Raw genomic sequence first — 18,038 nt, forward strand, 5'->3', positions numbered from 1 at the left:
ACCGGGCAAGTTGGCTGTGCGGTTAGGGTCGCGCAGCTGTGAGCTTGCATCTGGGCTGAGGACTGAACATAGATATATCTGAAAGAGCAAGGCAATCGATGTTCACTGCTTTGGGTCCAGGACCCAGCCTGATATCATTATCACCGGGCAAGTTGGCTGTGCGGTTAGGGTCGCGCAGCTGTGAGCTTGCATCTGGGAGATAGTGGGATCAAACCCCACTGTCGGCAGCCCTGAAGATGGTTTTCAATGGTTTCCCATTTTCACACCAGGCAAATGCTGGGGCCACGGCTGCTTCCTTCCCACTCCTAGGCCTCCTGTCCCATCGTCACCATAGAACCTATCTGCGTCGGTCCGACATAAAGCAAATAGCAAAAAAAGAAGAAAAAATTCATTATTAGGTATTCTCTTTCTCCGCTTTTGATGACGTTTTCAAGAAAACAGTTGAAAAGAAATGGGTGAGATTCAATCACCTCGACGAACACCAGTCTTAATCTCAATAAACACTGTGTACAGTAGGATGCCATTAACTATTTATGGACCATAATACTGTGTTTCACAAGATTTTTATGGTCATTCTTGCAGAAATATTCTTTATTGTACAAGGATTGCCCAAATGAAACTAATACTTGATGGTATTCCGTATCTGTTCAAAATGAATGCTGTCATTTGTTGCAGAGTGGTGTCTCAGTTACTGGCTGAGCTTGATGGTTTGCAGAAATCAACTCACCTGTTTGTCATCGGTGCTACTAACAGACCCGATCTGATTGACCCTGCGCTTCTACGACCTGGCAGGTAGGCATCCAGAGCTCGTGCATTCCTGTTAGGGACACCACGCTTAATACAAACTAATTCTGCAAATTTGTTTCAGGTTTGACAAACTGCTCTATGTTGGTGTTTGTGAAGATCGAGATTCCCAGCATAGTGTCTTAAGTGCCCTTACAAGAAAGTGAGTAATTTACTAAGAGTTTGTTGCTGTTGGATATAATTTTATAATAGTGAAGTATTGTATTTGCTCATGCATCGGTTCCCATTTCATATTTCCCTTGCCCCTGTTCCAGAGTAATGTTTTCAAGAATATATTGCTTATAAAAACACAGAAACATGATGAGGAATATTAATAGGATGAACACAATGACAGGAAGACCACTGATCTGCATTTTGGACTGTTGCCCAGATGGGAAATCAATATTTATTTATTGATTGATTGATTGATTGATTGATTGATTGATTGATTGATTGATTGATTGATCGGTCGGTCAGTCTCAAAACAAGAAAGATGAGGATGATCTATACATCTTAAAACACTGATGTTTTCAAATACGTTTTTCCCGTGGTTCCCATTTCTTTTAGAGTTGGCCACACAGTTCAGATTGCATAGCTGTGAGGTTGCATTCAGATATAGCTTACGAGTAAAAAAAAAAAAGAATTGTTTAAAAAATTGGATTATTTTTTTCTATATTGAAACAGCATTTACTTAAAAACATGCCTTGTATTAAACAGAGATAAACATAAATATTGTATGTAAATATTTGAGTCCGACTCATTGGCTGAATGGTCAGCGTTGAGGCCTTAAGTTCAGAGGGTCCCGGGTTAGATTTACGGCTGGGTCAGGGATTTTAATCGCCTCTGATTAATTCTTCTGGCCCGGGGACTGGGTATTTGTGCTTGTCCCAACACTTCCCTCTTCATATTCAGACAACACACTACACTACCAACCACAACAAAAACATGCAATAGTGATTACATCCCTCCATATAGGGTTGGCGCCAGGAAGGGCATCCGGCCGTAAAACGTGGGCAAATCCACATGTATGACACAGTTCTCACCTGCGACCCCACAGATGTGGGAAAAAGAAGATTGTGTCTAAATATTTGAGTGTGACTTGATAGAATCACTTTACAAAGGAAAAAATTTAATGTATCCTCCACATTCAATACAAAACATAATCCTTAGATGGAGCAACATGCTTCATATTAAACAGAGATAAACATAAATATTGTATCTATTTGAGTCCGACTCATTGGCTGAATGGTCAGCCTTGAGGCCTTCGGTTCAGATGGAATTCACTAAGTGCCTTAATAGTGTTGAGACAGACTAACACCACTGATACATTAAGACGGACATAGTTTACGGCGAATGATATAACCACATTCTTTTCCATGGTGTTCTACATCTAAAGGGACCACACTTTCATGAGACTGTCAAACAAACCTGTCAAATACTCTGATATATTCGTCTCAGCAGCGACTTCAACCAACATATCAACGTCTTCTTGCATTAGTTATCTTACGATAATTTTTGATTAATCAACTTAATAAGATAATTTTAAATCGTTCGCCTTCTTTCCGGCCAATACTTTTTAGCTCCTGTGTTTTTCATAAAAAACAGAATTCAGCCTAAGCTTTTGAGTATTGTCATACCATTCTTGTCCATTGAAGTCTTGGGTTTGATATCCGACCCCCCAAGCGACGCGTATGTTCAAATTTCTTACGAAGAGGATCCATTTCAGTGTCGGACATGTGTTGTTTTTAGAATTAATATGACACAAAATTCTTTTCTTTTTAGACAAACATTTTAAATTGTTTAAAGTGATTTTAGCATGTGTTGTATATGTTATGTCTCAACATCTTTATTTTATAACAACTATTCCGCAGTGTCATTACTTTTAAGAAATCATAGTTCAATTTTTATAATTTATAAGTGATAATGTCCTCTGACCAATGCTTGTTTTAAGATTAAATAAGGCTGATGATGGCCAATAAAAGAAAGGCAAAACATGTCCCTTTAAATTTAGTAATTTCTATGTTTATTTAACCTCATAACTGTGGAATTAATTGTATTGAATAGGTGGGGTAATAAAAATACTCCTTTTATAAACTTAGTGAGACATACCACTTTGTTGAGCAGCTCGTCTCCTTTCTCCGAAGGCTTTCCAGCCCAAACTTTGCAACATTTTTGTAACACTACTCTTTTATCAGAAATCACCCAGAACAAATTGAGCTGCTTTTCTTTGGATTCTTTCCACTGGGCGAGTTGGCCGTGCGATTAGGAGCGTTCAGCTGTGAGCTTGTATCCGGGAGATAGTGGGGTCCGAACCCCACTGTCGGCAGCCTGAAGATGGTTTTCCATGGTTTCCCATTTCCCCATTAAGGCCACGCCCGCTTCCTTCCCATTCTTAGGCCTTTCGTATCCGATCGTCGTCATATGACCTATCTGTGTCAGTGCGACGTAAAACAAATAGCAAAAATTTGGATTCTTTCTAGTTCTTGAATCAAGTAATCCTGGTGAGGGTCCCATACACTGGAACCATACTCTATTTGTGGTCTTACCAGAGACTTGTATGCCCTCTCCTTTACATCCTTACTACAACCCCCAAATACCCTCATAACCATGTGCAGAGATCTGTACCCTTTAATTCAATCCAATTTATGTAATTACCCCAATGAAGATCTTGCCGTATATTAACATGTAGGTACTTACAGTGATCCCCATAAGAAACTTTCACCCCATCAACGCAGTAATTTTAACTGAGATGACTTTTCCTATTTCTGAAACTCATAACCTGACTTTTAACCCTGTTTATCATCATACCATTGCCTGCTGTCCCCCTCACAACATTTTCAAGGTCATTTTGCAATTGCTGACCATCTTGGAACTTATTTATTATTCTGTAGAGAATAACATCATTCGAAAAAAGCCTTATCTCTGATTCCACTTCTTTACTCATATCATTTATATATATAAGAAAACATAAAGTTCCAATAATACTGCCTTGAGGAATTCCCCTCTTTCAGAGCCAGATAAAGCTTCACCTACTCTAATTCTCTGAGATCTGTTTTCTAGAAATATAGCAACCCATTCAGTCACTCTTTTGTGTAATCCAATTGCACTCATTTATGCTAGTAGTCTCCCATGATCCACCCTATCAAATGCCTTATACTGGTCAATCATGATACAGTCCATTTGACCTCCTGAATCCAGGCTATCTGCTATATCTTGCTGGAATCCTGTAAGTTGAGCTTCAGTGGAATAACCTTTCCTAAACCTGAACTGCTTTCTGTCAAACCAGTTATTAATTTTGCAATCATGTCTAATGTAATCAGAAAGAATGCTTTCCCAAAGCTTACATGCAATTCATGTCAAACTGACTGGCCTGTAATTTTCAGCTATATGTCTATCACCCTTTCCTTTGTACACAGGGGCTACTGTAGCAACTCTCCATTCATTTGGTATATCTCCTTCAACAAACAATAATCATTAAGTACTTCAGATATGGTGCTATATCCTAATACATTGTCTTTAATATATCGCCTGAAAAGTTATCAATTCCAGCCACTTTTCTAGTTTTCAACTTTTGTATCTTATTGTAAATGTCATTGTTATCATAGGTACATATTAATGCTTCTTTAGCATTAGTCACTTCCTCTATCTGGACATTATCTTTATAACCAACAATACATACTGCTGACTGATACTTCTGCCTTTTGAAGATCCTCGCATACACACTCCCCTTGTTCATTAATGATTCCTGGAATGTCCTTCTTGGAACCTGTTTCTGCCTTAAAATACCTATACATACCCTTCCATTTTTCTCTAAAATTTGTACGACTGCCAATTATGCTTGCCATCATGTTATCCTTAGCTGCCTTCTTTGCTAGATTCAATTTCCTAGTAAGTTCCTCCAATTTCTCCTTACTTCCACAGCCATTTCTAACTCTATTTCTTTCCAGTCTGCTCCTCCTTCTTAGTCTCTTTATTTCTCTGTTATAATAAAGTGGGTCTTTACCATTCCTTATCACCTTTAAAGGTAAAAACCTATTTTCACATTCCTCAACAATTGCTTTAAACCCATCCCGGAGTCTGTTTACATTTTTATTTATCGTTTTCCACCGATCATAGTTACTTTTTAAAAACTCCCTTATGCCTGCTTTATCAGCCATATGGTACTGCCTAATAGTCCTACTTTTAAGACCTTCCTTTCTATCACATTTATTTTTCACTATGATATAAAACAGCTTCGTCATCACTAATACCATCTATTATTTCAGTTTCTCTATAGAGCTCATCTTGTTTTACTGGCACCACGTCCAGTATATTCTTCCCTCTAGTTGGTTCCATTACTTTCATCAGCTGTCCTTCCCATATGAACTTATTTGCCATTTGTTGGTCATGCTTCCTGTCGTTTGCATTACCTTTCCAATTGACATTTGGTAAATTGAGATCTCTCTCTACAATCACATTCCTTTCCATGTTGTTTCCTACATAGCTGATTATCTTATCAAATAATTCTGAATCAGCATCAGTGCTACCCTTTCCCAGTTTGTACACTGCAAAGATATCAAGTTGCCTATTATCTTTAGAAATGAGCCTTACACTTAGAATTTCATGTTTGTCATCTTTAACTTTTTGGTAGCTTACAAATTCTTCTTTCACCAGAACGAATACTCTCCCTTCTACCATTCCTATCCTATCTCTACGAAACACACTCCAGTTCCGTGAGAAAATTTCTGCATCCATTATATCATTTCTCAGCCAGGATTCAACTTCTCTTACAATATAATGATCATCTTCATTTCCCATTTCCAGCTTCCTGGGTCGGGTTGTGAATCAAGGACTTCCATCGCTGTCTGTCTCTCCACTACTCTTCTCCTTTTTTAAGTACTTCTTCTGGTTTTCCTCCCCTCTTCTCGCACTCCCATACTGAATCTGTCCATCTCTTTCGGGGTCTTCCTTGTGGTCTCTTTCTTGTTAACTTCTCTGAAAAAGCTATGTTTGGCACACTCTCTTTTGCCATTCTCATCATACGCCCATACCACTTCAGCTTTGTTGTTTCTATCTTGTCTTGAAGTTTGAAGATTCCTGCCCTTTTCCTTATCTCTTCATTTCTAATTCTATCGTTTCTGGTCTTGCCCTCGACGCCTCAGGAATTTCATCTCCGCTGCCTGTATTCTACTCTCCTCTCGTTCTGTTGTAGTCTACGATCTACGATCCAGCTGCATAGGTTAGTATGGGTTCATAATAGGTTGAATATAATACTTTTACATTTCTTCGGGACATTCTTCCACAAAATACCTCTTTGCTGTTTGCTTGTTATATTATTTTCCCATTTCTTCGGTTATCTTTCCATCTTCTGTGATCACACTTCCCAAGTACTTGAAACTTTTAACCACTTCTAGAATTTTACCATTCAGTTTTATCTTTCCTCTTCCTTCCTTCCTTCCTTCCTTCCTTCCTTCCTTCCTTCCTTCCTTCCTTCCTTCCTTCCTTCCTTCCCCTTGTCATCACTATTGTTTTACTTTTCTCTGTGCTTACTTTCATCCCAAAGTTTTCTCTCGATTCCATTCATCTACTTGTTTTTGCACTTCCGTTTCATCCTCACCTCATATCACTATATCATCTGCTTACATGGCTTTTGTTGCCTGTCTTCCCAATCTCTGTTTAATAGTCTTATGAATTTCATCCGTGACTATGATGAATAGTATTTCCCTTTCGGAGACCAGTTTCAACTTTAAACCATTTTGTTTTCCTGTATTAGTCTTCACACTACTAACACAATTTTTGTACATAGCTTTTATCATTTGCACTTCCACTCTGTTAACTTGTTTTTTCCTTAATGTGTCCCATACCAACTGTTTGGGCACGCTGTCATAAGCTTTCTCAATGCCAATAAATCTTATCACTATGTCTTTTCCAAACTCCCATCTTTTCTCCATCATATGTCTTAATGTAAAGATCAGGTCAAACATTAATCTGTCTTTCCTAAAACCATACTGTTCTTCTTCTATTTCTCCTTGTAGCTTCCTCCTCAGTCTTTCTTCCAATACTCTCTCAAATATCTTAGCTACATGGGCAATAAGGGTGATCCCTCTGCAGTTATTACATTCTTTTTTATCACCTTTTTTAAATATCCAGATAATTAAACCCTTTCCCCACTCTTTTAGGATCTCTTTCTTCCTCCAGATTATTCTAAATAATCTATACAGCCACTGTAGCCCTATTGGTGCTGATGCTTTTATCATTTCTGTAGTTATCTCATCCTCTCCCTGCTTTACTGCTCTTCATCTTTTGTATGGCTTCCTTTATTTCTAACATTGATATCTCCTTTTCTTGTTGTTGTTCTTCTTCTTTCCCCATTGTTTCTTCTTGCTCCTTTCCATCTACCAGTTCACTGTATTTAATATTTAGCAATTCTGAGAAATATTCTTCCCATATTTTTAGTATGTCATCTCTTTGATGATGATGCATGTTGTTTAAAGGGGCCTAACATCGAAGGTCATCGGCCCTGTCATCTCTTTGCGTCGATATCTATCCTGTTTCAGTTTTGATAAATTTTGTATCTTCCCTATTTCGTAAACTATTCTTCACCAAACGATACAAAACCTTTTTACTTCCCTTTATATCACCCTGTACATTTTCTGTGAAACTTTCCCAGCTCTTCCGTTTCTCTTCTTGTACTATTTTCTTACATACCTTTTTGGCTTCTTTATATTTCTTCCAATTCTCTGTGCTATTGCTGCCTATCCACTTCCTCCAAGCTATTTGTTTCTCTTTAACTGCTTCCTTTACCCTGCTGTTCCACCAAGAAGTCTCTTTTTCCTTTTTCCTCCCTGATAGTCTTCCACAGGTGTTTACTGCACACTTTACAAAACCATTTCTGAAACATGTCCATTCCTCTTCCACACTGTTCACGTCATCTTTGAGAATTTCTTTCTTCAGATCCTCTTGAAACTTTTCCCTTATTTCTTTAACTTCCATACCTTATTTCTCTTTCTCTTTTTTTTTCTATTAAATTTGTAATTTTACCAAGTCTTAATTTGGCTACCACCACTTTATGGTCTCCTTCAAAACCTGCTCTTGGCATTGCTGTCACATCCTTCAGTTGTCTACGTTTCTCCTTCTCCACCAGAATACAATCAATTATTGTCTTTGTCTTTCTATCTCCCCAACCGTATCTAGTTATTTTTTGAGAGTTTTTTTTTTTCTAAACTACATATTGCCAACAGTGAATACATTCCTTTTAACAAAAATCTATTACCAAATCTCCTTCCATCTTGGTTTCTATAACTACAGTATAGGGGCCAATTATCTCTTCTTTTCCCTGTCTGTCTGTTCCAACATGTGCATCCATGTCTCCCATTATTATAATCTATTTGTCTTCAATACATCTTTCCAGTTCTTCTAGAAACTCTTCTAAACATTCATCTGCCGTGCGCGTAGAGGCGCGCGGCTATGAGCTTGCATCCGGGAGATAGTAGGTTCGAATCCCACTATCGGCAGCCCTGAAGATGGTTTTCCGTGGTTTCCCATTTTCACACCAGGCAAATGCTGGGGCTGTACCTTAATTAAGGCCACGGCCGCTTCCTTCCAACTCCTAGGCCTTTCCTATCCCATCGTCGCCATAAGACCTATCTGTGTCGGTGCGACGTAAAGCCGCTAGCAAAAAACATTCATCTGCATTCCCGATTGGGGTGCATAAACCTGTATAAAATCCTTGATTTCACTCTCAAGTCCAAGTCTAACTTTAATTATCCTGTCACTGATCTGGTCAATTTTGTCCACATATTGTGCTAGGTCTTCTCTCAATATAACACCAACACCATTTGTTGCCGTCTTTCCTCCACTCCAATATAATCTATACCCTTTCTTCACTTCTTTTTGATCTTTCCCCTTCCATTTTGTCTCACTCATTCCCATCGTTGCTATGTTTTTCTTCTCCATACACTCTATCAGTTCTTCTACCTTGCCATTCAAAGTCATGACATTGATGATACCAATTCTTGTGATGTCTGATAGCCCACTTCTCACAGTCCCCCCAGAGCACTGGAAACTGCATGTCACTTCAGGGTGACGCCCTAGCATTTTCTGAGGCCTCGATTCACTCGCACTCATTTTTTAGGCTTTTGTACGATGGGTTCACCACTCCCAAAAGCATTTTATTACATTCTTCCAGGTTCAAATTAGTCCGCTCCTAACGTGGAGTCAGGCACCTTTTGTAGCCGCTCCTCTGGAGTACAGACGCTATGGGTTTACCCTTCTGCCATCTCCACCGTTAAATTGAAATAAGATATATAATGGACATGATACTGTATAGGCTTTTGGGATTAGGCTGTGTCAAGAAAATAAGGTGAAATTCTTTACGTTTCGCAGAGAATTGTGCTCAGAAGTTTTTCTCGTGGACAGTCAAGACTTCTTCTGAGCACACAGAGCACAGTTCTCTACAAAAAGTAAAGAATTTCACCTTATTTTCTTGACACAGCATAACCCCAAAAGCCTATACAGTATCATGTCTATAAGTACGGGCCATGAAAGCATCAGTGGCAAGATATATAATGGTTCAACTTTTTCAATCATTATATATCTTATTTCAGTTTAATTGTGAACTCAATACAATACGGAACATTATGAAATTCTTATCTTTAAATCTCCACCATACCGACATCCATCTTCTCCGCTGTAGATGCGGTTGAGGTCTTCATCCATAACCCAATGCAAGGGCCCTCCATATTTACAGAGGTGCCAACTCTTACGGATTATCCATAATTATTATGGACTTTCCCTCACGATTACGGCATTACAGCCAAAGGGTAAATTATTACGGAAATGCGACATTATAACGAAAATATAATTTCTACGGATAAATAAGGAAACGAGGAAAAATGAATCTTTTCGAGCATTAGTACTTGACTCTCTTTGTTTCAATGCTTGTGAGTTGGCAGCGATACTTATTCGATCGTCACTTCCTTTTGCTACCCGTGACCGTTGTGAAATTCATTGTGAATGAAGGAACTCTACTCTGCTATTCTTCACCGAAAAATGTAATATTGAATTATTGCAGTATTAAATGTACCTGACAGTAAGTCTCCCACAGAAAGAGTTTTCAGTGTTAAAAAAAAAAAAAAAAGAAGAAGCACTTTCAGGCCTACAAAAATGACATCTAAACTGGAATCGCTTATTGTTTCATAAGGTGAAAATGTCCTCACAGTGTTAAGGATGCTATGAGAAAAATCCCACACAATAGCACGTGTTGCGTGGAAAACAAGTTGCAAAGAATATTTTATGACAGAATTAACTGGTAATGTGTAATAGGATATATTTTAGAATAGATTGTTGTTGGGAAGGGCAAAGAGGGTGTCATTATCCAGAAGGGTTGAGTGTGCTTTGGATTTGACTCCAAAATTTTTCGGAGGGTATGGGATGGGGATTACGGAAAAGCCATTTTGAAGGTTGGCACCTCTGTATTTATGACCCCTGAAGAGAGGGTGCCCCAGTATTTTAAAGCCCCCAGGAATTGGGCTACCTGTTGGTCCGCAGGATGTATTGGGTATTTCAACCAGCCCTACGTACTGTAGGGACCCCCTATCTGCCACCTGGGGATACGCTCTGTAGGGGTCAGGTTCCCCTGGTTACTTATTGGAAGTTAACCCCACCCACAAGGTCCGAGGTTTTTTGCAGCGACTTCTATTACAATATCTGTTAAGTATATATCTATTAAATTACTTTTTTCTTTTTTCTTAAATGTTATTTGTTCGGGACGTCGACCCATGTGGATCTTTTGCCCCTACTGGCACAATATTATATGAACTGCGTGTTATTAGAATGGTGGTAGTGTGGAATGTTGTGTGTGAGGAAGGGAAATGAAGGACATCACAAACACCCAGTCTCCAGGCCAGGGATATTAATCATTACAATTAAACACCCCTGACCTGGTCGGGAATCGAACCCAGGCCCGCTGGGTGACAGGTGAATGCATTGCCCCCTACACCGTGGGGCTGGACATTAAATTACTTACTTTACAATACTTCTACAGTTCAACACGAACATTTTTAAGTTATCATCACTTGACTTCCAGAACCCTGTACCCTTACCACCACTCCCTAGAGCACCTCATTTCCCTGAACATACCTCCCTATAACCCTTCTAAATAAAATTCCTAACTTATACGTACCACTTCAGTTTAAGCGAATTCCATCTGAGCGCAAATCCCTATTTCTTGCCCACCCATTAGGATCTAGAAATCTCACTCCCAGTTTCCCACATAACCACTCAATAGTCTCATTAAATCCCCAATCACCTTCCAGTCAGTATCCCTCCTACACAGTGTTCCACTGATAATCTCCACTTCTACTGATAATCTCCGCTTCCTTAAACTTCACCCGTGCTGCATTTACAAGATCCCACACATCCCCAACTATGTTGGTACTTATACATGCTTGCCTTACGTTGATGGTACCAATGTGAAACACTACCACCTTCTCCTTTCCCTCCTTCTTCTCTTTCTTCTCTTCTACTTTCTTCAACATCTGCCTCAACCTAATTCCTGGATAACACTCTACCCTGGTTCCCTTTCGACCACACACTTTCCCCACATGTTTAACAGTGGAATCTCCCATGTCCAGAGTCTCAACCCTACCCACCTCATGTGATCCCCTTCACTCTTGGTCAGCCCTATCTTTTCTGGCAGCTGCAGAAGCTACTTCTTCGTCCCCCGACCCTGTTCCACCTGTCTTTTCCTACCTTCTACTCTACATTTCCCTTTCCTACCTTTTCCCTTACTCCTACTTCCACACTTCTCAGCAACAGTTCCCTGTTCCTCATTTTCCTTCTGTTGTTCTACCTACTGTGACTCGTACTGATTTCTCACAGACACCTATCCTGAATGCTGATCCTGAATAGAGCCCTTTGCCTGCAATCTCCTTCCCCTTAGAACATTTGACCACCTGTCTTCTACAGTTCCCCCATTTCCTTCCCATCTCTCTTTTACACCTACTGTTTTATCCTGTACATTGTTTGAGGGAGGCCTACCTTCCTTCCTGTCTTCTGAGAGAATCCTAATTATCTCCCTCGAACTCTCCAACTCCTCCCTTATACTCCTTAACGCCTGGCCACGCCCACAGTTCCTACACTTGCACTTCTTAGTCATTCTTTACAGAAAAATGAAAAGAAAAGGACAAAATAAATAACCTATAATGTGCAAAAAAGAAAGAAAGGAAAGAGATATTGTGTAGGATAGTACACAAGATCACACATCACCAAACTATGGATTCTAATATTTTTTTTTTTTTTTTTCCTTTCAGATTCACACTGAGACCTGATGTTAACCTGAAGGATATTGTCTCGAAACTGCCATCTAATCTCACTGGGGCTGATATGTATTCTGTCTGTTCCAATGCTTGGTTGAATGCAGTTAGAACGTGTATACATCAGATGAAAGAAGGTTTGTATTTTTAGCTACAGCAGTTATGTAACACACCTGTTATCCAATTTTATATTGCTGTGTTTGCTGTACAAACAAGATCTGGCCTAACTTCTCAATGTGTGTGCAGAAGGATGCCATTAACTATTTAAGGTCCATAAATCTGTGTTTCACAAGACTTTTGTACTCATTCCTGCTGAAAGATAATTTATTCCTACATAAGGTTTGCCCAAGAGGCCTCCGTAGCTCAGGCGGCAGCGTGCCGGCCTCTGACCGCTGAGTTCCGTGGTTCAAATCCCTGTCACTCCATGAGAGATTTGTGCTGGACAAAGCGGAGGGAGGGGGTGGGGGCAGGTTCTCTGGGTACTCCGGTTTTCCCTGTCATCTTTCATTGCAGCAACACTCTTCAATATCATTTCATCTGTCAGTAATTAATCATTGCCCCAGAGGAGAGCAACAGGCTTCGGCAGCTGACACAATTCCTATCCTTGTCACTACAACAGTTTGCCAGATATTGTGCTTTTATGTCTTAAAAGGACCATTTCGAGCAAACGGCTCAGAGGGCTCGCACGTTGAATGCTGTGGGTGGATTTGGGTGAAAGTCATTACTGATGTCTGTTAGTAGTGCAAATGCAATAATTGTTATATTTTTTCAATTTGTGAGTGATTCTTTGTCAAGTTGGATACAGGAGGCAATGATTTTTTTAATTTTGCATTTTCACACCAGGCAAATGTACATTAATTAAGGCCACAGCCACTTCTTTCTACTCCTGAGGCTCTCCTATATCATTGTCGTCATAAGACCTATCCGTGTTGGTGCGACATATAATATAAAAAAAGGCAATGAAAGAAAATGTGGGACAGAACATGTACAGTATGTGTGAGACTCTTAAAAGAGAATACTTTACCTAACCTCTTAGAAGTACAAGTGATTTTCCCTGGCTACGAGCAATATGGGAAATGACATGCTAATATTGATGTTTAGGTGGAGAAGAAAGATGAAACATGTCGAAGAGGTTGACCAGAGGTTACTTCTTTCTTGCTGTTTGTGTTATGTCGCAGACACATACAAGTCTTATAGCAACAATGGAAGAAGAAAGGGAAGGAAGCGCTCGTGCCCTTAATGAAGGCCTGGTGTGAAAATGGGAAAACCACGTAGCCAATTTTCTCTTCAAAGATAAAATAATTATTGGACTGTTTGGTATTTTTTTCCAAATCCAAATTCTAATTCTGACTTCAATATGGGTGCTGCTATGGAGACTACTGCTTAGTTACTTATGCAAGTCTAATTTTTTTTATGTCAACAGAAGGAAGACAGCAGACGGATCAGGTGGTTGAAGTGGGAGTCGAAGATTTCAAAGCAGCCATTGCTACCATTATTCCATCTGTTTCTCAGGAAGATTTACGATACTTCAAGCAGATCCGACAAAAGATTGCAGGATAATAGTAGCTGCACCATGCAAAATCACAGAAATACAGAATTACTGTGAGGTACAAGAAAGTTTCTGATGTAATTCTAATGAAATATATCAATATTTGATATGTGCGTTTGTTTGAATTTGGTTCTCTTTGTGTTTGTGCACAAGTGCAAATTATTTCAGTACATGTGGAGGTAACAATCAAAAGGAACTTTTTCCACCAGTCATATGTTTCACAAAGCCTTTCCCTTTTATTTCACCTCTTAATATCACCATGGTCTTGCTTTTCTCTGCACTGATTTTCATAGCATACTTTTCAATTTTCTCGTCCAGTACAACAAGTTGTTCTTGCACTTTTTTTCTGTTTGTGCCCAGACCACAGTATCGTCTGCAAATAATAATAATTTAATCTCCCTATTCCCACAAGTTTCCTTTCTCTCCTTTACAACTTCGTCCATACCCAGTAGAAACAAAAGAGGTGACAGCACACTAAACCATTATGTCTTTCCAAATGGAGTCTGAATTCCATCCTCATATAAATCTACCGCCTGATGTGCCAGTCACTATTGGTTATCATCGTCGTGGCGTTGACTTCCTGAATGCTTTTTCAGGCGCAGGAACAAGTGATAGTTACTAGACATTAAGTCACGACTGTACGGAGGATGATCAAATTGTCCCCAACCAAATGAAGCGGGTGCGATTAGCCGTGTGAGATCATGCATTGCCATGAAGCGAAAGAATCCCCCTTGTGGGCATGCCATGCCATTTGTTTTGGATTGCGTGAGGGGATGGCAATGCGTGATCTCACACGGCTAATCGCACCCGCTTCATTTGGTTGGAGACAATTTGATCATCCTCCGTACAGTCGTGACTTAATGGCTAGTGACTATCACTTGTTCCTGCGCCTGAAAAAGCATTCAGGAAGTCAACGCCACGACGATGATAACCAATAGTGACTGGCACATCAGGCGATAGATTTCTATGAGGATGGAATTCAGACTCCATTTGCTCTGAACGACGATCGAAGTGCTGCAACGATCATATTTGACACATTCGCGCCTGTATCCGAGTTATTGCCTTATAGCACATGTCCATGCTCTGGACCGTATCCGAGTTAGCCGGGATAAGCGCAACCTTGAATCATAGCCGTTCCTATGCAGCTGTGGTTTATTTTTGTCACAAATATGTGCATCAGAGATGAAGATAATACCCTTATGAATGCTTCTACCTGCTTCTGCTCACCAGAAACCACATGGCCTTGGAGATTTTCCCTTCGAATGCATTTTTTTATTCCGTTTCTGAATGGAGGCTAGTGTTGGCCAAGCTAGCTGTGTAGTTGGTTTGTGATTGCACAAGCGTGTGTATAGTCACGTTCTGAAGTGTAACCAAGGCGCTTAGGGACAATATAAGTGTTGCCGAAATTGCTGACATCCTATTCAATGAAGACTCAGGTGATGAATTATTCCTGAAGTGAAAGTGACAGTGATGACAGTGAAGAAGATTCTCATGGACACATGACAGAAGGTGTAACATTTGCTACCACACCTTCCAGAGATACTAGAGGACTTCTTTAAGGTATGTGCAAAATTTTGTTTCCATATCTTGTTTAGTTTAGTACTTATTGTGAAAATAATTCATTGTTCTTTGCTGTGTCGCTAACAGCTGGAATAGCTGGGCCAGCTATTTAAATAGCTCACTCAGATGATGAGCATGAATGTGTTAAAAACGGTACTTACTTAGGAAATATGCTTCGTCATAAGAGATGTTATGCACAACACAAAGTAAATGATTCATTTATGAACACTTTTCACTATGTACAATATTTATTCTTGCTGTCTTTGCCCAGACTTGAATAACAAAAACAAAAACCATCATCATTTCCCCTTATCCAGCTCCTGCTGGGTCGGGGTATTTGTGGCACTTCTGCACCTTCCTCTTTCCTTCCACCATTCCTCTTCTACGATCTTGTCCCAGTCTAAATTTCGTCTTCTTATGCTGCTCTTTGCTGATTCAGTCCTACTTGTTCTAGGTCTTCCTCTTGCTCTCTTGCTATTGCACTTTGCCTCCAGCATCTCTCTTGGAATTCTATTCTCCTCCATCCTCTTTACATGTCCAGACCACCTTAGTTTATTTTTTTTAATTCTCTCATTTAGCTTTCCTATCCCAACTTCCTTCCTAACATCTTAATTTATCACTCTGTCTTTCCTATCATACTTCTTAGGAATTTCATCTCACTGGCTTGGATTTTACTCTCTTGCCTGCTAGTCAGAGTCCAAGTCTCAGCTGCATAAGTCAGTATGGATACGTAGTACATTTTGTACATTATCTCTTTACTTTTTCTTGGTACTTCTTTGCTCCAAACAAGTTTGCTTACACTTTGGTAGAATACATTACCCTGCTGTACCCTCCTGCTAATCTCCATGTCCACCCTAGCATTTTGCATTAATTCACTTCCTAGGTATTTAAAGTTGTCCACAATTTCCAGGCTCGGACTTCCAACTTTCACAGTGCCCTTTCTTTGCCTTTCCCATCTCGACATCACCATAGTCTTGGTTTTATCTGTACTGATTTTCATGCAGTACATCTTGTTGTTGTTGCACTTCTTTGCTGTTCTTTGCCCAGATCACATCATCATCTACAAATAGCAGCATCTTCATCTCTTTATCTCCATAGGCTTCCTTTGTTTCCTTTACAATTTTGTCTATGATCATAATGAACAAACGAGGTGACAGCACACTCCCCTGTCTTGGTCCAGTCTTATTCCTAAACTATTCTGTCTTTCCAACTGGGATCAGTACCCTGCCAACAAAGTTGATGTACATTGCTTGCACCATTTCTAACATTTCTCTTCCAAGTCTCTTTTTTAACCATGGTTTCCCAAACTTTCTCTCTGGGGACACTATCATATGCCTTTTCTATATCTATGAAAGTCATGACCAGATCTTTTCCATATTCCCAGTTCTTTTCCATCAGCTGCCTCATGCTAAAGATTGGGTCCACTGTAGATCTTCCACTCCTGAAGTCATATTTTTCCTCTTGTAACTCTCCTTCAATCTTTTTTCTCATTCTTCTTTCTAATATCCTTTCCAGTATTTTAACCACCTGCGATATAAGTGTGATTCCTCTATAGTTACCACAAACTTTCTTGTCCCTGTCTTCAACACTGGTTTCATTATCCCTTTTTTCCAGTCTTCTGGTACACATTTGTGTTTCCACATACACTTTAGTAGTCGGTACAACCATTGCATACCAACAGGTCCAGCAGTCTTTAGCATTTCCACGCTGATTTCATCCATCCCTGTTGCTTTTCCCATCTTCACCTTTTGTACCGCTAACTCCACCTCCAGCATTGTTATATCATCCTCTGTTGTTGAGTTCTCACAGTGTATTGCTTCTATCTCCCCTGTACAGTTGTTCACATTCAATAACTTATCAAAATACTTCTTCCATCTTCTCTTTATCTCTTCTGGGTGTGTTAACTATTCCCCATCTTCCTTTTTCACTAGCTTTGTGGTAACTCTTCCTGTCCTCTTACTTCCTTTAAGTTCATACAGCATCCTTTTACTGTCACTTACATCCACTTCCATTTTTTGTGTAAATTCTTCCCAACTCCTCTTCTTTTCTTCTCCTGCCACCCTCTTACATCTCTGTTTGCTGTTGAAATACTTCCTTTTGCTTTCTTCTGTTTGATCTTGGTTCCATTCTTGCCAGGCTGTCTCCTTTTCTTTCACTCTTATAGATGCCCTGCCACAAGCACTCTTTGCTGCACTAACAAATGCCTTTTTTAAATTGGCCCACCTCTTCTACATTTTCCACTTCAGTCTCTGGGATTTGTTCCTTCAATCTCTCCTGAAAATCTTCCTGTACAGTTTTGTCTTTCAATTTCCATACTTTTATTTTACTTTGTCCTAGTTTTTCCATTTTTCCCAACCTTAATTTTGCCACCACAAAATTCCCATTTAATGCTTCTCTGTCACATCCATCAACTTCCTGCGATTTGTCCTTTCCAGCAAAAAGTTGTCAGTTACTGATTTTGTTCTTTTGTCACCCCACCCATATCTCATAATTTTCCTGCTGTTTTCCTTTTGAAACCATGTATTCCCCACTATCAGTCCGTTCCTTTCACAGAAGTCGACTAGTTCCTCCCCTTCATGATTCTTTTTCCTATATTCATATGGTGCAATGACTTCTTCCTTTCCTTGTCTCTCGTGTCCACCTTCTCCGCCACTGATGCCGTTGGGGTCTTCACCCATACCCTGGGCTTGGGCCCTCCATATTTGTGACCCCTGGAGAGAGGGTGCCCCAGTGTTTTAAAGCCCCCAGGAACTGGGCTACCTGTTGGTCTGCAGGTTGTATTGGGTATTTCAACCAGCCCTACTGAATTGTAGGGTCCCCCTCTCTGCCACTTGGGGATGCACCCTCTAGGG

General features: G+C 39.9%; 1 protein-coding gene across 5 annotated transcripts in view; it reads left to right on the top strand.

The window, feature by feature from the left end:
• The window catches only part of Pex6 (peroxin 6), a 47,143-nt gene extending 33,406 nt beyond the window's left edge, over positions 1–13,737 (top strand). For all 5 annotated transcript variants that reach the window (XM_068228477.1, XM_067150638.2, XM_067150635.2 and 2 more), the window contains exons 8-11: positions 676–792; positions 869–946; positions 12,075–12,214; positions 13,501–13,737. In XM_068228477.1, coding sequence (XP_068084578.1) covers positions 676–792; positions 869–946; positions 12,075–12,214; positions 13,501–13,637 — 472 coding nt within the window. In that variant the 3' untranslated portion in view covers positions 13,638–13,737. The remainder of the gene's footprint in view (positions 1–675; positions 793–868; positions 947–12,074; positions 12,215–13,500) is intronic.
• The last annotated feature ends 4,301 nt before the right edge of the window (positions 13,738–18,038 follow it).

The sequence above is a fragment of the Anabrus simplex genome, chromosome 7 (genome assembly GCF_040414725.1).
Source record: "Anabrus simplex isolate iqAnaSimp1 chromosome 7, ASM4041472v1, whole genome shotgun sequence".
Classification (NCBI taxonomy): domain Eukaryota; kingdom Metazoa; phylum Arthropoda; class Insecta; order Orthoptera; family Tettigoniidae; genus Anabrus; species Anabrus simplex.